This window comes from Phyllostomus hastatus, unplaced genomic scaffold, assembly GCF_019186645.2.
Source record: "Phyllostomus hastatus isolate PE091 unplaced genomic scaffold, TTU_PhHast_1.1 phas_scaffold_385, whole genome shotgun sequence".
Taxonomy (NCBI): domain Eukaryota; kingdom Metazoa; phylum Chordata; class Mammalia; order Chiroptera; family Phyllostomidae; genus Phyllostomus; species Phyllostomus hastatus.
This window is the reverse complement of record NW_025334026.1, coordinates 12,939,348-12,959,992: the sequence shown is the minus strand read 5'-3', so window position 1 is coordinate 12,959,992 and position 20,645 is coordinate 12,939,348. Positions and strand designations below refer to the sequence as shown.

General features: G+C 48.7%; 1 protein-coding gene and 1 long non-coding RNA gene across 2 annotated transcripts; one reads left to right on the top strand and one right to left on the bottom strand.

Moving 5' to 3' along the window:
• The first annotated feature begins 6,821 nt into the window (after window positions 1-6,821).
• Window positions 6,822-7,955, top strand: LOC123806378. Its single transcript, XR_006783485.1, has 4 exons — window positions 6,822-6,898; window positions 7,219-7,313; window positions 7,537-7,657; window positions 7,742-7,955. It is a non-coding gene; the product is annotated as an uncharacterized LOC123806378 (long non-coding RNA).
• ABHD11 (abhydrolase domain containing 11) lies at window positions 7,905-10,421 on the bottom strand. The gene is made up of 6 exons (XM_045819478.1): window positions 10,193-10,421; window positions 9,891-10,026; window positions 9,030-9,203; window positions 8,687-8,857; window positions 8,400-8,581; window positions 7,905-8,197 (listed from the first exon to the last, which is right to left on the bottom strand). Exons 1-6 carry the CDS (start codon window positions 10,309-10,311, stop codon window positions 8,065-8,067), a joined length of 915 nt encoding a protein of 304 aa, XP_045675434.1. The 5' UTR covers window positions 10,312-10,421; the 3' UTR covers window positions 7,905-8,064.
• Between the last annotated feature and the right edge of the window lie 10,224 nt (window positions 10,422-20,645).

The window sequence follows — 20,645 nt, the reverse complement described above, 5'->3', positions numbered from 1 at the left end:
GCCAAGCATCACTTACTGAAATGCATATTAAATGATAACATGGAAAATAAACAAAGAATGAACATGTGCCCTTCACCTTAAACTCTGCCTTTCTCATCTATGTCTTATCCTCATTCAATCACTATTTATTCATCAAATATGACCTTGGAAACCATGCTCTGGGCCACCGTTCTGAAATTAATGTGCTTTTAGTGTAGTGGGAAAGACGGGCATGATTTCAGTACGTGAGCGGTCTGGGGTACTTCCCAGAGGTGGTGATGTTTGAGCTGGGTGTTGGAGGAGTGGGATTGTGGCAAGGGGTGGTGTGGGCTTCCTGCGTGGTGGAAGGAGTGCACCCAAAGTAGCAGGCTGGGAAGCATTTGGAGAACTGCAGAAGCCTGCTGTGGTGCTATGCTTAGGTATAAGAGTGAGTGTGGATAGGAGATAAGTGAGGGAGGACTTGAATGTTAAATTTTATTGTGCAGACAAGGAGGAGGAGATCAAGGGTCAGACATTCACTCCTTTAATTAAAAAGTATTGATTGAGCATTTACTATGTGCTGATTGTTGTAGGTGTTAGGGACATGGCAGAAAACAAGACAGATGAAAGTCCTTGTCCTCATAGATTCCATGTTCTAGTACAGGAAAGAGATGATAAACAAACAAACAAAAAAACATATATAATGGTGATGATATACTATGGAGAAGATAAAATAGGAAAGAAGGAGTAGGGGGTGCTGGGTTTGAGGTGGGAATTCCGATTTTAAATGAGGTGGTCGAGGAGGCCTGAGAGGGTAGCATTTGAGTAAAGATCTGAAAGAGTGAGCCATGCATGTCTCTGGTGGAAAAGCATTCTGGGCAGAGGGACTTGAAGTTCCCTCTGGGAACTTGACCACGAGCAGGGAAACTGGACCATGAGGGAAATGACCATGAGCAGGGAGCCTGTTGGAGAAACAGCAAGAAGGCAAGGATGCGTGCAGCATAATGGGTGAGGAAGAGCTCAGAGGAGCTGAAATCAGAGAAGTTGAGGGAGGGCCCTAAGAAGGGATGGCAGTTTTTGGCTTTGACTCTCTGAGTGGGATGGGAGCCCAGGAGGTTTCGCTTTTTTGTTTGCTTGTTTGTTTTTGTCACAGGAGAGTTTTGAGCAGAGGAAGGCCATGATCCATTCTGGGCTTTAACAGGATTACTCTGACTGCTGGGTGGAGCATAGACTGAAGGGGACATGGAGGGCATAGGGATGTCATTTTGTGGCTGCAATATTGCAGGCTGGGACAAAGATGATGGCAGTGGTAGTGGTGAGAAGTGGTCACATTCTGGATACACTTTAAATGTAGAGCCAACCAAGAGAAAGGGAGAACTCAGGGAAGAGTGGAGTCAAGGCATTTTGACCTGAACACCTGGGCAGAGGGTGTTGCAGGTGGAGAGGCGGAGGAAGAACTGGAGAAGGAGCAAGTTGAAGGTGAGGTTAAGTCAGGATTTGGGGCTGAGACCTGTAGAGTTTGGGTTGCATATTAGACTTCCCAACTGGGGAGGGTAAGCAGACTCTGAAGTTCATGCGAGAGGGCCAGGCTGGAAGTGGTCAGCATGAAGGAAGTTTTCAAAGTGGGGGAAGGTGGCCCTCTGTAGCAGCATGGAGGGCAGCTGGCTAGAGGAGCCTGCTGTGGTACCCAGGAGAGAGACCAGAGATTGTGGCCATCTGAATATGAGCAGGACCCACTGGGCTGCACAAAAGTGTCAAAGGCACTCAAGAGATTTATTTAATATCACTATACTTTATTTCAATAATTAAAAGACCATATCTTATGTAAAACATAAAAACAATGACAGATATGAACTAGCGACCACAGGCCCTGGTGACTGACTGCACGCAGATGAGAGCAGAACTGGTGCTCAGAGGAGGAGCAGATCCGAGGAAGTGGAAGACTTCAAACTGGGATGTGTAGCCCCGACGTCCAGGAAGACATGTAGAGGGTCAGTGAGGAGTTGGTGTAGAACACTGGCTAGAGACTTAGGAGGCAGGAGTAGTTGATTTTGTGTGAAGGTGGAAGCTGTAGTGTGTGTGTGTGTGTGTGTGTGTGTGTGTAAGAAGAAACAAGGGCTGCAGGCAGAAGTGGCAGGTAAGAGATGGGCAGAGACAGAGGAGCCAGAATGTGGCAAAGGCTAAAGTAGACACTGCTGCACAAGATGCCGTGGATCCCCAGAGCAGCCAACTCCTTGCAGTCAGGGACCACTTCACAAAGGCAGGGCATTTGAATTGGGGCTTAAAGTATGAGTAGGAGGTGGCCACATGGAGAATAGCACTCATTGTCCTGTGTGGATATAATCTGGTAGGGGTCTGTCCGCTCATTAGATGAAGGGAAGGAACCAGGTCATGTTCTCATTGATTAACCAAGGCTGGCACCAAAAATGTATTTGTGGAGTGAGTGGTAAACACCTGCAAGCTGAGATGAGCAATGTTTCCATACAGAAGCACTGGGGAAAAGGCTGGGCGTCTGAAAGGTCCCAAGGCCCTCGGGGTTTCTATCCCAAAGGCTACAAGGCCAGGGTGGCCCTTGGCCCATTGGATCCCTGATGTTGGCAGCTGCTGCCACCTTCTGGGCAAGGCCAGTGCTGCCTCACCGGTGCCATCACAGTTCAGCACCCTTGCGAGGAGGTTGGGGTGATGGCAGTCACCACTGGCCTTTCGGAAGCCCTCCAGCTGGTGGGAGAAACACCTTGACAGTGACAAGGCAATGATGAGGAAGTACAGGACTGTAGAGGTCTGGATGAGGAAGAGGAGGCAATTTGTGTTGGATTCAGGAACAAAACTGCCCCCCGGGACAGAACTGTGGGGAATGTATGTTTGACATTCTCTCGTTGTTGTTTTTCTGCGGCTTTCCAATGGGCTTACTCCTTCTTTCTCCTTTCCTGTGAAGTCTGAGCCTGGCCCATCAAAGTACTGGCCGTTGTGTGAGGTACCTCATCTAACCCTTCCCGTGACCCTATCAGAGCAGCCCTCCATGAGTCCACTTCACAGATGAGGATGATGAGGCTCAGGGAGGTGAACACAGACAAGGTCATGAGGGTTGGGTGACTTGGTCTGTAAGCTGCCCAGCGCTGCACATCCTGGCTGTTCTGACCACAAAGCGCAGCCCCCTACCTAGTTGGCAGCTCTCCTCCCCGCTCCTGACCCCATCTCCAGTCCAACTCAGCGAGGAGCTGGACAGGGTGGAGATGTGGGCAGTGGGCGGCTGGGGATAAGTCCCACTGCTCAGTGTGTGATGTTTGAGGAAAGGCCTTGGGATGGAATTCACTGTGTGCCTGAACATAAGGTTATTCCTTCCTCCCAATGGAGCAGATTAAAAAAATGTTTGGCCCTATATCCTAATTTAAACATTTAAGGATGCAGATGAGATAAGCATCTACCTACTTATACAGTATTTCATTAAAATATTTTAAATTTAACTGTTTAACATCACATACTTTTGAGAATAACTTTACTTTGAAACAGTTTTTTGTTTTGTTTTGTTTTGTTTTTTACTTTGAAACAGTTTTTACTTTTGTGCTCTGTGAAGGCTTACTCAAACCCTTCGCGGCATTCCTGCCTTCCAGTGTGCTGTGTCGTCCCTGGCATCTCCCCTGAGTTTCCTGATCCAGTTTTCTTGAGCGTGGCATCTTTGCGTGTGCTTGGAAATACAGCACATTTTGAGTCCATGAATGATGCTATTGATGGAAATATTATTCCAAGTCGTGAGAATGGTTGTTTTTTATCTAAGTGATGGATTAATATTTGCGATCTCCTTAGGGTAGCACAGAACTATATAAAATAGTCTCCAGGTCCTTCCTCACTTTCCCTGATTAATTTTTCTCCACAGCACTTCTTACCATCTGATATACTCATCATTTGTTTATTGACTGCCTCCCCTCATTAGGATGTATGCTCGTGAGGTCCTAGAGAATTTTGTCTGTCTTCCTGTTTCATGTGGAAATATGCCTGGAACATAGTAGGTGCTCAAAAATATTTGTGGACTGAATGAATGACTGTTAAGCCCTTAGAAATGTTGGATATCCCAGTGGCAACCAAGGCCACACATGAGAAAGGCACTGGAGTGGGGTGGGAAGACAGCCCTGTGGGAGCTGAGCCCATGTAAAGAGGGCATTTAAGTCATGGTGAGCCCAGTTGTTTTGGGAAGTAAGCTACATACATGGGGATTGAACAAATCATGAAACACTTTGAAGGCAATTGGGGCAAAGGGGTAAGATATGAAAAGGGGGAAAGCTGGGATGAATCCTGTGACGTTGGACTGGAATTTAAGCTCTAAATGTAAATTTCTTCCATATATGCAAATTGTATTGGTTAGGGTTCTCCAGAGAACCAGAACCAATAGGATAAATACATAGAAAGAGATTTATTATGTGGAGTTGACTTCCAGATTGTGGAGGCTGAGAAGACCCAGAGTCTGCTACCTGCAAGATGTAGACAGGGAAAGCTTGTGGTGTAGTTCCAGTCTGAGTACCACAGCCTGAGAACTGGGAGCACTGACGATGCAGGTGCCAATTCCAGGGCAGGAGAACACCAGTACCTCGGCTCAAGCAGTCAGGGAAAGAGAGAATTCAACCTTCCTCTGCGTTTTCGTTCTATTCAGGCCCTCAACGGACTGGATCATGCCCACCCACACTGGGGAGGGCTATCTGCTTTACTCAGCCCACCAAGTCAACCTCACAGACACACCCAGATGTAATATTTAACCAGTCAAATTGACACATAAAATTAAATCACACAGACAAAGAAATATAGTTATAAATGTGTGTCTGTGTGTATAAATGTGTGTCCACTGAGTGCCTGGGTGCACAGACTACCCTAATTGCAACAAGCACACCTCAGTTTCTAAATCCTTGCCCCCTTTGCCACCCCCCCCCCTGAAAAAAACAACACAAAAAACCCAGGTATGCTTGCAGAAATGGCTGACTCTAGGGCCAGCTCAGGGAAAATCAAGATGAGTCTGGGCTATCTTGTTGAGACAGAAAGCAAGGCAGTGTTCACAGGGTGGTGGCACATTTCAAAGTGGCGAGACGTCGGCAAGGGGCACCCACTGACCAAGATTAAACCTGGGACAATTGGAGCATTGAAATAAGTGATAGAAATGGGTTACAATGCATTGAATAAAATAGGAAACCACAAGTCCATCAGATACAAATGAATGAATGAATAAATGGGGGTGAAGAGATCATTTTTTACGATAGAATCCTAACAAATAAATGTAGAAGAAATGGTGACATTAGAAAAATCATTATTTGCGATGGATACTGAACATCAATGGATGCTGAAAGCTACGGGTGGAAGCGGGAGGAAAAGAGGGAGTTTCAACACCTCAAATCACCTCCCTTCCCTAACACCTATTAACCACAACCCAGTCATCAACAGTAACACCATCAGCCATGGTTCCAAACCATACTGGATACAAGAGCACGGAATCATTTCTGTGCTATTTCTTCCCAAAGTGTGTAACAACAAACCCAAGCCAAAGGGTGGTCTAAAATAACTTCCCTGTAATCTTCAAACATGTCAAGGTCATAAAACTCAGCCAGCCTTCAAATTGTTCTAGAGGGAGGAAGACGAGAGAGATGTGACAACTGAGTGCAATGCTTGGCACCACATTAGATTTTTTGGACAACGAAGAGCAGTTTAAAATGTTCCCAAATAAAAACGTCAAATTAAAAAAATGCCTGGCAAGAATGCTAGCCCTTCCCCTGGCTGATTCCTGCCAACCTGCAGGGTTCATTTTGGATGAGCTCCTGTGGGACCCCCTTTGGCTAATGGTGGACAAGGGGCCTTTGTGTCCCCACTGCCCTTGGCCCCTGAAACCCTGTGCTGATGACACCTATGCTTCACCCTTGCTAGCCCTGGAGGCCCCTGAGAGCCGGGGTCCTGCCTGGATCATGGCACACAGCAGCCTCTTGAAACACATTGAATCTCAACAAAGGTGGTGGTGTGCCAGGGTACAGCTCAACCCCACCTCTTCACCTGAAGTTACAGCAAAGAAATTGTCAAGTCCGGCAGTTGGATGTGACCTGGATGGGAACTACAGACAACCAGGAGTCATGTTTGTAGATTTCCTAGGGGGTCTTGGATGAACTATTTTTTTTCCTTTTTATAGAATTTATTGGGGTGACACTAGTTAGCAAAATTATACAGGTTTCAGGTGCACAGTTTCACAGCTCATCATCTGTCCACTGTAGTGTGTGCTCACCACCCCATTTCCATCCCTCACCATTTATCCACCCTCCTCCAACTCCCATGACCCACACCTTCCTTAGTGCTGAGTTAAGGGCCTAATCCTCAAGCTGTAACCTTGCTGAAGAAGCCTCTCAATAAGGAAAATTCCCTTTTACACCTTTGATGTCACTGATGTGCTCAATAATGACAGAGAGAGGAGTGGGACACTGAGACCCCCTCCAGGGCACAGCTGACCCACCCATGCTCAAGGATCAGAATGGGGGAAATACTGGAGGAATAGAGATCAATATTTCTAGGGAGAATGGACATTCAAGATGTTAGTAGGAATGTGCCAGGAATGGTAAAACTTTTCCTTCTGTTTACTGCTGAGGTTGAGGCCATAGTTATACATGTGGAAATGCCATTCAAGATACCAAGATGCCAAACCTTCAAGTCATGGGGCTGGGGCACCTGTCTCAGCATTGGAGTAGCCCTGTCTGTCCCACCTTTTATTTCCTGATGTGGGTACAGCGCCCCCTCAGGGTATGGAGGGTTCCAGGATCTTGGAGGGGAGGCAGGGACCTGGCCAGCTGGCCTGCCTGAGGCGGTGCCTAACAGGGAGTGCCTGGAAGGGAGGGCAAAGGGCCCTGTCCTCCAACTGCCCCACCCAGCTGACAAGAGTTCCTGTCACCAGGCCACCCTCTCTGTCTGGGGCCCTTGAGGGGTAAGTATCCTCTTCAACCCACCTGCCTCTTTCCTAGGGGTCAGGTGAGAACTCCTTTCCCCCTTGGGGGTGCAAACGCCATGCCCTCTGTCCTTAACCTTAGCCCAGGTGCGAGCCACACCTGCTACGCTCTCACCATGATATAAGTAAGTCCCCCTGCTCTACTTTCACACATCCAGGAGACTGGGGCACTGCGGGGCTGGTATGGAATGTCTCAGACCCGTCCCCTCCTGATATCAGCGCCAAGGCCAAGGCCTGGTGGGGCATCTCATCCAGGCAAACCCAAGATCATTGTTCCTTCCTCTCCTACCCTACAACAGAGCCCAGAATCCTAAGTGGCTGGAGCACTGGGGGACAACCAGGTAGAGCCCTCGCTGGACCAAGTCCTTCAGGAGCGAGATGAAGCCATTGCCAAGTGAGAAGCACCTGTTTGTGGGGGTTGGGGGACAGTGGGTGGCTCACCCTCAGGACTCTGTCCTGCTAGAAAGGAGGGGGAAGCCAGGAATTTCTGGAAGAGAAGCCATACAAACCACCACCCTGTCACGAGGCAGGAGCTGTGGCCATACTTGCCCACCCCCAGGGCCCAGCATCCGATCTGTAGGTCCTAGGCCTCAGGCTGTTCTTCCTGCCACCTGCAGGAAGCAGGCAGTGGAGGCTGAGCTGGACACATGCAAAGCCAAGTTACGAGCTGTGGAGGCCCAGCTGCTGGAGATCCTGGAGGAGAAACTGAGGCTGAGGCAGGAGGTGGAGGCCTGGGAGGTAGGGTGTGAATGCCAGCTGGGCCTGGGAGGTGCAGGGTGGTGGGCCCAGGGTCTGCCCCTGACCCTGCTCTCCTGCCCCCAGGAGGATATGCAGCAGATGGTGAGGGAGCGGGTCGACAGTCAGCTGCAGAGAGAGTCCAGGGACACTGAGAGAGTCCCCACGGAACCTGGAGCAGCCAGGGCACGAGTCCCATTCCCCTTGGGTCGGTGGGGGCGCTGGTGGTGAGACAACTCAGCCATGAACCTTGAGAGCAATGTCTTTATTCATTAAAACTTGAGGTCTGACCACCTTTGCACCTCGTGCCCTCTTAGTGCCTGCCTGAGTCCTTCTGTGCAGAAACATAGAACAGGCCGCAGGACCTTGAAGCCTTGGGCTTCAAACATGGCCCCTCTGGCCAGTAACTCTTAGGCCAGGAAGCCTCGGATGGCAGCCATGAAGTCCTGTGGGCAGTCAGCATGGATCCAGTGGCCAGCATTAGGCACAGTCTGCATCTGGGCTTGAGGGAAGAGTCGCCTCATCTCAGGATGGTGGCTGGGACTGTCCATCAAAGAAAAGGCCGCCAAAAAGGGGTGAAAGTGGGGAGATGGGAAGAGAAAGAGCAGGGAGAGATGGACAGCCACATGCCTTATGGTGTTTCCAAGTTCTCTGGAGCTCCCTGCCCACATCCAAGCCCTCCCCAAGGTAGGCTCCCCAGGACCCCTTGTAATGCATGCTCCACCTACCACCCAGCCTGGCTTACCACACAAGTTTAGAGTTTCCACCAAGGAGGAAGAGGGTTGGCCCAGGGTAGGAGTCTTGTCGTGATGGAAAGGCCAAGATCTTGTCCACATGCTGGGCCAAAGCATCCAAGTTCACCCTCCACACAAAGCGCCCATCTGCCTCCACCAGGTTAGTGAGCAGGAACTGCCGCAAAGCCAGGTCCTGTGGTGGGGTGCGGTTGTGGGGGTAGGGTGAGGCCTGGGCTGACATTGACACTCTTCCCTTGACAGGTCCCAACCCACCATCTGGGGGTTCAAGGGTTATCACCTGGATAAGAGGGCTGAGCTGTTTATTGGCCAGTTGGCGGGCACAGGAGAGGGACACCTCATGTGGGATGTCTATGGCCTTCATGGCTGCCATGTAAGCTGGAAAGTCTAAGCTGGATGTGGTCTTCACTGGGCTGATGTCCACAGCAACCAGACGTTCCACCAGCTCTGGCTGTGGGAGAAAACTGGACTGGGAACCAGCCTTAGGGCATGCACAGCGGGTCACAGACATAGTTCTCTGAACCTGAACTGGGCCATCCCAGGCTCCTTTGAGTCCAAGGTTGCCTGCTGGGCACTCAGGATTTATACTGGATGGGAGGAAGCCCCAGATAGGGACCACTCACCCTCTGTAGTGCCAGCAGCATGGCTGTCTTGCCTCCCATGCTGTGGCCAATAAGGACACAGGGCACTAGGCCCAGCTGGGGCAGGAGGTCCTGTAGATCCTGGCTCATGGCCTCATAGCTCATGTCTGGGCTGTGGGGGCTGTCACCATGGTTACGAGCATCCACTGTCAGCACCTGAGGAGTGGGGTGAGAGGGGGACAGCACCAGCATCCACATTCAGGGCACAGACAGTCAAAATCTTGGAAGACCTGCAGGTTGAGGGCGTGGAGAACCTGGAGAGAGATCCTGAAGTGGAAGAAGGGCTCGGATGGTGAGAAGGCCCAGTTCTCAGACCTAGGAGGCCCAGAGGAAGAACCCGGGGTCACTGACAGAAGAGAAGGCCCAAGGAGTGTGAGCACATCTCTGTAGGTCTGTTCTGCCTGGGTGACAACCCCAAAGAAAGCAGATGCCAAGAATTTCCAACAGCTGAAGCACAGAAGGATGGGTTGCTATAAGAAGTGATAAGTCCCTTCACATCCCCAGTGAACAAGCAAGGGGCTGGGCCGCCTTAACGGGGAGGATGTTGGCATTTAGGCGCTGGACAGCAGAGCCTAGTTCAGTTTCCAACGTGCAGATGGAGATAGACAGGATGGATGGGAGCTTGAGGAAATGAATGGGGTCCATCTAGGACCTGGGCCTGCCCTGCAGGATCCATCTTTAGAAGGTGAACCTCTATTTTCATTTTTGCTCAGAGAGCCTTGCCAATGATCAGCCCGGGCCCAGCCGAAAGAGGGGAGGAGCTGCCCCCCCCTTCGAGTTTATCTGTGATCCCGCCCACCAGGCCCAGCCTCAGGCGGGACTCCTCCTCTCCCGGAAGCTCACCCTCCGGCCTGTCTGTCGGGCCAGGGCCTGGGCGATAGAGTTGAAGTTGGTTTTGCAGCCGAAGAGCCCGTGCAGAAACACGAGGGCTGGGCGGCCCGTGTCTCCATCCAGAAGCTTGTAGGAAAGCGGCACTGGCCTGGAGAATAGAGCAAGAATGGGGGTACATTCTGAGTCGGCTGGGGAAGAGGTTTGGAGGAGAGGCCTGGGAGGAGGCGGGCCCAAGCGGAGAAGGTGGGGCCATAGGGGCTGGACCGGAGGAGGAGGGTTGAAGGACGGCCTCCCACCGGGCGCCCTTGACTGACCTCGGCTCGGCACCGCCTCGGCCGCTGCTGCTGGGTGCTACAGGCACCGCGGACAAGCTAGTTCTGGAGAGCTGGAGCCCCCCACACGGGAGCCTCCACGTGCGAGCCCAGCGGAGCATGCTCAGGAGCCACTTCCCTGCACGCACCTCGCAAGCACTTCCTGTACCCTAGCTCCGCCTTTGCTGAGTCCTGCCCAGTTCCTACTGGAGCTCCGCCCTTCTCCTCCGCCAGCCCGCTATCGCGGAATTTCCCGCCTTCGCTCACTTTTCTTTACGTAATCCCAGAGAACAGTCAATTTCCCTCTAGCTCCGCCCCTCGCACCGGTACGCCATCCCGTAGACACCCACCGGCGGGAGCACCGCCCTTGGCCACGCCCTGGGCAAAGCTACTAAAGGATCTGGCCCCGCCCCACGAAGCTCCGTCCGGCCCGGTGCAGAATTCTTGCGCGAAGTCTGAGTCCTGTGATAAGAGAATACGGTCCCAGCTTTTCTGAATGTCCTGGATTTTGATGCGAGCTCTGGGCAGCCGTGGGGCAGGCTCTTGGCAAGGCTAGGAGGCCCCACCAGGACCCGCGCCCGGCGCCGCAACCGGTCCACTTCTCTGGCCTCATACAACGCGTTGGGTGGGTGCCACACTTCCTGTACCGCCAGAGGGCGCGGGCGAGAGGCACCTGGAGTGGCTCCCCAGCGTCAGGGCTCCAGCGTGGAGGCACAGTGTGAGGTGACAGGCAGAAAGGAGTGTCTCTTACCCATCCTGAAGTTGTGGACTATGGAAAGAGATAGGAGGGACTCTAGAGGTTAACTTCAACTATCCCCTATCCCCTTTCATTGCAGATGGGGAAACAGGCAAACCAGAGCCTCCGGCTTGCCGCTCATGCTGCAAGTCAAAATGGGAGGCCAGGGTCAAACCCTGGTCAGATAGATGTTTGTACTGATGGTGGCATCTGAGTTAAAATGGCTCAAATCTACTTCCTTCTCCCCAGCCCCCTTTTACCAGTGGAACAATAAACAATCCTCTCACCCCTAGAACTCAGCACATCCTGCAGAGAAATCGCCTTTCTTTGGAACCGTGACCCGCTGTCATCTTCTCTCCCTAGTGTGGGGAAGAGGTGGCGGTGGTGATACCGTCTCACATCTCAGCTGGCTTCGACTGTACTCCGTCCTTTAGCAGTTTGCAAGAGTAGCTGCTCTTTCTTACAGCATTCTGCTCATACACCTTCCAGGATTCCCCATCCCTAAAGTTGAAAGTTGAAACTTCATCGCATTCCAAGCCTCTCCCAGTCCAATCCTCCCTACTTTTCCACCAACGAGGCACCCTGAGAACCAGACTGCACACCTCCCTTTAGGTCTTTACCATGACTCCCCATTCTCCCTACTGGGATGCTGTGCCTGCATTCTAGATAGCTAGTTGCTGTGTCTGGGATAACTTCTGCCCCCTCAAGCTTTCCCAGATTTCCCTGGTTGAAACTAATCTCTTCCACCCTGTGTTCTCAAAGCATTTGACAATCTACTATACAGTACTATAGACCTGGCCTTCTCTATGTCCACCATAGGCTGGGGGCTCCTGGAGGACCGGAGCCATGTTTTCTTCACCTGCTGCTAAGTGAGGTAGTAATTTTACTGAGTGACCATGGAGAGATTCAGGGCAGTGGCTGAGGCTTAATTGAAGGTTCAGCTGGTGGTTGGGTCTGTGACCCCTCCAGGAGATGACAACCTGGGCTAGCAAGGGTTACACCTGCCTTTTCCCTCTTGAGGGTAGGCCAGATGGAGTCAGGACCAGTAGGAGGCATTCTCACTGTAAGGCCTAATAATGCCTTATCTAATAAAATGGCTCCCAGCTTAAATCAGCCTGAGGACTGGCAGGTGTTTTGTTCTAATCTGAGTATGGCTTTGAAGTCATTGGAGACTCTATATACACCAGGTGGTGTGATCATCTGTTACCAGCATAATCATTAGGGGAATGAGGAGGACACCTGAGCCCTGGGTGGAGGCTGGTCTAAGACTTGGGAGGGGTCCTCAGAGAGTGAGTCAAACAGTGTTTAGCTTGAGTAGGAAGAAGGGGAAAGGAGTTCATGTAATGTTGGTAATTCAGAAAAGTAGTATTTGAAACTGCTTCCCATCCTCATACCAGCCTGTCTGGCCCAGTAAACTGAGCCTGGCATCAGCCCCCAGCCAGAATTCTGGGTCTAAGGGCAGAAACAACCTTGAGATTCCCAGCCCTGTCATGAGGCTGATTAGGGTGGGGTCAGCTAGCAGAAAAAGCAGTTGGCTAGAGGTTTGCATTTGTTGCTGTCTGTCAAGGGCCCGGTAACAGCATGTTGGGGAAGGGTCAACCTAGGGGCTGCCTACCCTGACCCCAGCTTGTTGAGAATAGGCCAGTAGACTCAATGTTGGGGGGGTTTTCCTCTGGGAGGGTGGGCATTAAGTTCCTGGAGGGGAGGCCCTCTGAGCCCCTGACAAGCTGAAGTGATGGGGAAGAGAAACAGGAGTGTAGAATAACTCTGGCTACCTCTGAGGAGGTCGGGTCTACACTTCTGGGTCCCGACTTCCCTTGTGAAGTGAGAGGACATTCTCATCCTCATTTTATTGATGTGAAAATGGAGAGGGAGAGGTTGAAGTAACCAAGCTCCAATCCCTCAGCCGGTGTGTGTCACCCAGCCCTAATTCCTTCCCAGGCTGAGGGACTCCTCGGGCAGTGCTCCGCCCATCTGGCTGGGAACCGCGGGCCCGGCAGGTACTGCTTGCAGAGGCTGGGACACTGTACCCAGGTGGTGGCGGTGTTGAATGGGTTAAAGCGGGTAGGTGGCGGGTGTCCCATAACCGCACCTGGACCAGTATCGGTCACGTGGCCAGGGTTTCACCTGCCCCGCTGAGCAGGGACAATCAGGCCGCTTGTTCCGGGGTTGGTCGCCATGGTGACAGGAGTTTGCCTGGGGAGGTCACCAGGGCAAATTCCTGCGGGCCCGCCCGGTGGGGCAGCGGTGTCAGTCGGGCTGCGGCTCCCGCTCAAGACCCCAGTAGGTTTCCCGTGGGGTTGTCCCCAGGGGGCGCCTGTGTGACTCCCACCCAGCCTCCTCCCATCTCATCCCTCCCCCACCACCCCAGTTCAGCTTCTCTTCCCAGTGTGAACCTGAGTGTATTAAGCTGCCAGGACTTTCTTACACATTATCTTGTTTAATCCACACAGGAGCCTTCCCACATGGGAGTGGCAGTCTCCTGTGTCTCCCCCAGACTCCCTGAGCACTTTGAAAACGCGTGCTCCTTCTTTTCTTCTACAATCAGCACGTGTGGAACTTCTCTACTAGGTGCCTCTCAACACATAGGCACCTTTCTAGTCCCAGTCGTGAAGAAAACCACAAGCTCATGCACCGCACGCCCCTGCATTCCTCAGAGTGTTTCTTTTCTTCTGAGCAGGTTGGGGAAGCCTGGGGGACCATTGTTTGAAGGCGTGGACTGCACAGGATCATAGCCCTGGTGTCAAGAACACCTGTGGGGGCCTCTCTGCCACCTTCCCACTCATACCTCCTCCCCTTCGAGTTCGCCGCAGGCCCATGGATCCTCAGTCTCTTGCTTTCAGAACCCCAGACAGGTTCTACTAACAGCCATGTTTGTCCTACCATGGAACTTTTTTCCTACCGTGACTCAAGTGTACAGTCACTGTAACCCCAGGGACAGTCTCATCACATGCATAGATTCTTAAAGGGAGTGGGATGAGAACACCTTCCCTCTTGGAGTGGAGGTGGTGGAGGGAATCCATGTATTTTGAAAACCAGTGACCTGCTCCCCCTTGAGACACACCAGCCTTCAAGGTACATGTCAGCCTCTTCTGCCTGCATTTTGGAGCCTTTGTTTATTGAACACCTACTGTGTGCTGGGCATTGGGGATGCAAGGGTGAGCCCAGATCAACTCACAGACCTGGCGGTCTGGTGGGACTATACTAATGGGAATGTGATCACACACTGAGTAAACATACAAAGGGAAGTGAGAGTATAAAATGGAGAGATTCAACAGGCCCTCGGGTCAGGTGAAGCAGCTGGCTCTGAAGAAGCAATGCTAGTAGAGAGCTAAAGAATGAGAAGGAGTTGGCCAGGGGAGGGGTTACAGTGGAGGAAAGTGTTCCAAAATTGGGAATTCCTTGTGCCTCGGCAAAGACACCCCATCTCCCAGTGCTGGATCATCTTAGGAGTCATTCGTGATGCCTCCTTCTCCCTCCCTCCCCCCGCCAATGATCCTTCACATAGTTCTGTTGATTTTTATCTCCCAGATGTATCTATTCACTTCTCTCCCCTGCAAGCTGCCTCCTCACTGGACTTAACCCATTTTGGTTCCTTCAGCCCCTAAGTGGTCACCAGCACTATCTTTTCCAAACATATAATGTATTTCTATATGTTAATCTTGTTTCTTCCTTCCTATATTTTCCTGTTTTTCTGTGCTCTGGGTTCTGTGCTCATTGCCCCTAGGGATGCACATATGCAGCAAACCCCAAAGTAGAAAAGCTGGTTTATGTGTTTCAAAAGCTGGAGCCCTGAGGGGAAGAGAATGCCTCAGCAGAGACAAGTGTCTGGGCCAAGAATAGGAGGGGGGAGGGGTCTGCCACCTGCTTCTTGGCAGGAACAGCAGAGAGGAATGGCTCACGGGTTTACTAGGCAGGCAGGACCCTAAGCAAACTATTTCCAGGTCCCAAACCCAAGCAGACATGGTGTAAACCATCAGACTGAAGGGGCCTGTGATTCCTGTTGTCTGAGAGCTGGATGCTGTCCAACCTCCCCCTCCCCCTCCAGCCTTCTTCCTCACCCCCCACCCCCACCCCAGCAAATGTGTACTGCTAAATACCCTAGAACTGTTCCAACCTCAGGAGGACTAAAGCTCGACTTACTTTCAACTGCCTAGGCAGAATGGAGCATCCAGGAAATACTGTCATTGCATGTTTGAGTTTGGGGACTGACTTTCATAATTGCCACAATGCCATATATTTTTGTTAATAGACTTTTTAAAATGTTTTTATTTATTGATTGAGAGAGAGAGAAAAACATGGATTTCTTGTTCCACTTATTTATGCATTCATTGGTTGATTGTTTTACGTGCTCTGACCAGGGATCGAACCTGAAACCCTGGCACACTGTGGCAATGCTCTAACCAACTGAGCAGGGCCAAATGATTTTCTTTTTTTTTTTTTTTAAGATTTTATTTATTTATTTTTAGAGTGGGAAGGGAGGGAGAAAGAGAGAGAGCGAGAGAAACATCAATGTGCAGTTGCTGGGGGTCATGGCCTGCAACCCAGGCATGTACCCTGACTGGGAATCGAACCTGAGACACTGGTTTGCAGCCCGTGCTCAATCCACTGAGCTATGCCAGCCAGGGCTAAATGATTTTCTTTTTAAGTCAACAACTTAATAATTCATCCAACACATATTTACCGAGCACTCGCTATTGCCAAGTATGAATTGTAGAGCTAGGAATATGGCAATTACACGGACCTATTCCTCAAGGAGCACACATGCACACACACACACACACACACACACACACACACAAACTCCCAGCTTTTCCACTCTCTGATGGGGAAGACAGGCTGTAAACAAATAAATAAATAAATATATAAGCACAAATTGTGATAAATTCAGGGATCAGGGTGTTGTGTTCAATAATAATTGGAGCGGGAGCTAGTAAATAGGGTGATAAGGAAAGATCTCAGGTAAGGGGAAATCTGCAGGATAAGAAGGCAGTCATATCATATGAACACCAGGGGGAAAAGTGTTCTGGGCAGTGGAAATAGCAACTGCAAAGGCTGAAGGTACACAAGACCTTCCCTTGTTAGAGGAAGGTGGAGCAGAGGAAACAAGGGGAGAAAGGCATATATGAAGTGGGCTGGGGGGTGCTCCAAGCAGGGAACTGAGAGGAGATTTGGTCTTAATCTGAGAGAAATGAGAGCTAGTAAAGGATTTAAGCAGGAAGAGACATGATTTACATTTTGATAGGACTGGTTGGCTGCATGGGAGAAGGTGGGGAACAGATTAAAGGGGAAATGGAAGAGAGGAAGGAAAATCAGCCAACAGGCTACTGCAGTTGTCTGGTTAGGACTCGATGGTAACTTTGGGAGATGACTGTGGAGGTATAGAGACAGACGTATTTGAGATACAGTTTGACTTAGAATCATAGGATTTGATTAAGGATTGGGCGGGTAGAGAGGAAGATGGTGGTGAGGTTTCTGGACCGAACCCAACACATGGGTGGGTAGTTCTGGGACGGGGAAGTCTGGTGAGGAGCATTTATGATTTTTTTTTCTCTGTGGGATAAGGAGAATCTTGAATTCCACCTGAGGCATGTTGAGTTTGAGACACCAGTGAGATATCATGATATAATATAGTTGGTCCACCATATCCATGGGTCTCACACCCATGAATCCAACCAACTATGGAGCAAAAATATTTGGAAAAAAAGTCTCCTGAAGTTCCAAAAACAAAACCTGAATTTGCCACATGCTGAGTACTATCCTGAATCCATATGAATGAAGTGATATGTAGCTTACCTTGCTGTAGCCTTTACACAAATACTGCACCATTTTATTTTTATTAATTTTTTAAAATTTATTGATTCTAGAGAGAAAGGAAGAGAGACAGAGAGAAACATCAATTTGTTGTTCCACTTCTTCATGCATTCACTGCCCATTGCATGTGCCCTGACTGGGATCAAACCTGCAACCTTGGGGACAATGTTCTAACCAACTGAGCTACCCAGCAAGGGCACTACACCATTTTAATTATTTTAAAATTAAAACTATAACATGTTTTTCAACTTTAGAGGGGGAGGAAGGAGGGAAGAGAGAGAGAGAGAAACATCGACTGGTCGCCTCCCATATGTGCCCCAAGTGGGCATCAAAACCACAACCCAGGTATGTGTCCTAAATGGGAATCGAACCTGCAACCTTTTGTTGTACAGGATAATGCTCCAAACAACTGAGCCACACCAGCTGGGTCATTGGATTTTGGTGTCTGCAGGGGTCCTGGAACCAATCCCCAGGGGATACTGAGGAGTAACTATAGCTAACATTTATTGAGTGCTTAACATATGCTAGGTGCTGTTCTAAGTGCTTTATATCCATTAACTCATTTAATCCTCATAATGACTGTGAAAAGATACATGTATTATTTATAATCTCTCCTCTGTAGGTGAGTGAATTGAGCCACAGAGAGGTTAATTAATTGCTCAGGATCACACAGCTTGGCAGCTGCAGAGCAGGACCCAATCCAAAGTGGCTGGGCTCTAGGAGTCATGCTGTTAACTGCTGCCCACCACTACCTCCATGGTATCCAAGGAGGCAATGGGATGCCTGCACAGGGAGCTTGGAGCAGGGGTCCAAAAGCCAGAGAATGCTAAAACCTGGCTGTTAAAACATGGGAATGGGTGAGACAATCAGAGAGGAAACAGCACATTAGAGAAAGGGAAGAGGACTTAGGACAGAGGTCCCTTGGAGTTAAGTAGAGCAAGACCAGGGAAGGGAGGTGGAGGAGTAGGCATAGAGGAAGGACAAAGGTGACGGTGCTGTCCATAAGTGATGGTCCTGAGGGGGAGGGAGCAGTCAATTATGTCAAAAACTGCTGAGAGTTGTGAGTAAGCTTCACATTGAAAAGTGGCTGTTGGTCATGGCAACCCGGAGGCCCTTGGGGACCTTGCCAGGAGTAGCTTGAAGTTGTGAAAGGAGGGGGGCGGGCAGGAGCAGACTGGAGTGGCTGGTGGCATGCGGGAGGGGAGGAAGCAAAGTTCGGGGTGAGCTAACTCTAGACAAGGTGAGCAGAGAAATGGTATAGCATTAGTTTGCAGATGTGCAGTCAAGGAAACTTCTTTCTTTTTAAAGAACAGAAATACCTAAACATTTTGTATGTTGATGTGAAGGATACTGTAGAGAGGGAGGTGATGTTTGGTAATGCAAGAGAATAGGTATTTCTGAGGTATATTTTCTGTCATTACAAACCCACCTTTTCTTTTTTAACATTTTCGTACAAAAAGGAGGGAGATGGAAGGGGAACCTCCATGTACTTATCACCCAACTTCAACAGTTATCAACTCAAGGCTGATAATTTTTTAAATTAAGTTTATTGGAGTGACACTGGTTAATACATTACATAAGTTTCAAATATACAATTCTATGATGCATCATCCATATATTGCACTGTGTGCTCACCACCCGAAGTCTAGCCTCCTTCTGTCACTGCATATTTGTCCCCTTTGCCCTCTTCCCCCGCTTTCCTCTCTGACAATTACCTTACTCTTGTCTGTATCTATGAGTTCATTTTTTGTTTGTCGCTTTCTGTTTTATATCCCACATGAGTGAAATCATATGGTTCTTGTCCTTTTCCACCTGACTCACTTTACTCAGCATAGTACTCTCAAGATCCATCCATACAAACTGCAGTATTTCATCCTTTCTTGTGGCTGAGTAATATTCCATCATATACATGTACCACATCTTCTTCATCATCAGCCACCGAAGGACATTTAGATTGTTTCCACATCTTGGCTACCATAAATAACCCTGTAATGAACATAGGGGTACATATATGTTTACGAAGAAATGTTTTCAAAAATTTTAAGTAGATGCCCAGAAGGGGGATTGCTCTATTCTTAATTTTTTGAGGAACTTCTCTGCCGTTTTCCACAGAGACTGTGCCAGTTTACACTCCCACCAGCAGTGGACGAGGGTTCCCTTTTCTCCGAGTCTTCTCCACAATTGTTATTTCTTGTCTTACTGATAGTAGCCATTCTAACAGGTGTGAGGTGGTATTTCATTGTGGTTTTGGTTTACATTTCCCTTGTAGCTAGTGAAGTTGAACATCTTTTCATATGTCTGTTGGCCACTTGTGTGTCTTCTTGGGAAAAGTGTCTGTTCAGGTCCTCTGCCCATTTTTTAATTGGATTGTTTTTTGTTGTTGAATTGTTTGAGTACTTTATATATTTTGGGTACTAGCCTCTTATTAGAGATTTTGTTTGCAAATATCTTCTTCCATTCAGTTGGTTGCCTTTTGGTTTTGTTTATGGGTTCTTTTGCTGTTCAGAAGCTTTTTAGTTTGATGTGGTCCCATTTGTTTATTTTGCTTTTACTTTGCCTTTGGGGTCAGGTTCATAAAAGCCTCTCTGAGACCAGGGTCTATAAATTTAGTACCTATGTTTTTTTCTATGTGTTTTATTATTTCAGATCTTATATTTAAGCCTTTAAATCCATTTTGAGTTACTTTTTGTGCATGGTGTCAAATAAAAGCCTAGCTTTATTGTTTTGTATGTGGCTTTCCAATTTTCCCAACACCATTTATCAAAGAGTCTTTCCTTTCTCCATTATATGTTTTTGGTTCCTTTGTGGAAAATTAGTTGCCCATACATGTGTGGGTTTATTTCTGGGTTCTCAGTTCTGTTCTTTTGGTCTGTATGTCTATTTTTCTGCCAATACATTACTTTTTAAATTATTATAGCTTTTCCCTGGCTGGTGTGACTCAGTTGGTCGGAGTGTTATTACATAAACCAAAGGGTTGAGGGTTTGATTCCTGGTCAGGGCACATGCCTAGGTTGCATGTTCAGTCCCTGGTGGAATAGGAGGCAACCAATTATCGTTGATCTCACATTGATGTTTCTCTCTCTCTCTGGAATTGAAAAAATTAAAAAATTAAAAAAATTAAAAAACTATAGTAGCTTTGTAGTATAATTTGAAGTCAGGGAGTGTGATACCTCTGGTTTTGATCTTTTTCCCCTCAAGATTGCTTTGGCTATTCAGGATCTTTTGTGGCTTCATGCAAATCTGAAGACTATTTACTCTATTTCTTTGAAAAATGCCATTGGGATTTTGTTGTGGATTGCATTAATCTATATATAGCTTTAGGTAATAAGGCCATTTTAACTACGTTAAGAGTTCTAACCTATGACCATGAAATATCTTTCCATTTCTTTGTGTCTTCTTCAATTTCTTTCAACAATGTCTTACAGTTTGCACTATATTGGTCCTTCACTCCCTTGTTATAGGAAAGTTTATTCCTAGGTACTTTATTTTCTTTTTGTGGCAATTGTAAATAGAATTATTTTCTTTATTTCTTCTCCTGATATTTCATTATTAGTATGTGGATTTTTGTACATTGATTTATGTATCCTGCAACTTCACTGAATTTGCATATTGTTTCTAATATTTTTCTATACATAGAATCTTATCATCTGCAAAAAATGATAATTTTGCTTCTTCGTTCCCAGTTTGGATGCCTTTTATTTCTTTCTCTTGCCTGACTGCTCTTGCTCGGACTTGCAGTGCTGTGCTGAGTAACGGTGACGTGGGGGGCGTCCCTGTCTTGTTCCTGACCCTAGAGGAGAGCTTTCGGGTTTGCACCACTGAGTGGGATATCAGCTCAGAGTTCATATGGCCTGTATGACGTTAGGTAGTTTCCTTCTGTACCCATTTTATTGAGTGTTTTGATCA

Bases quoted from the DNA above. Each gene is read 5' to 3' on its own strand.
- ABHD11 (XM_045819478.1), bottom strand. From the start codon at position 10,311: ATGCTCCGCTGGGCTCGCACGTGGAGGCTCCCGTGTGGGGGGCTCCAG. The intron at 9,204-9,890 runs GTGAGCTTCCGG...CCCACTCCTCAG, and splicing joins CCCGACAGACAGGCCGGAGG to GTGCTGACAGTGGATGCTCG. The intron at 8,582-8,686 runs GTGATAACCCTT...ACCCCACCACAG, and splicing joins AGCTCAGCCCTCTTATCCAG to GACCTGGCTTTGCGGCAGTT.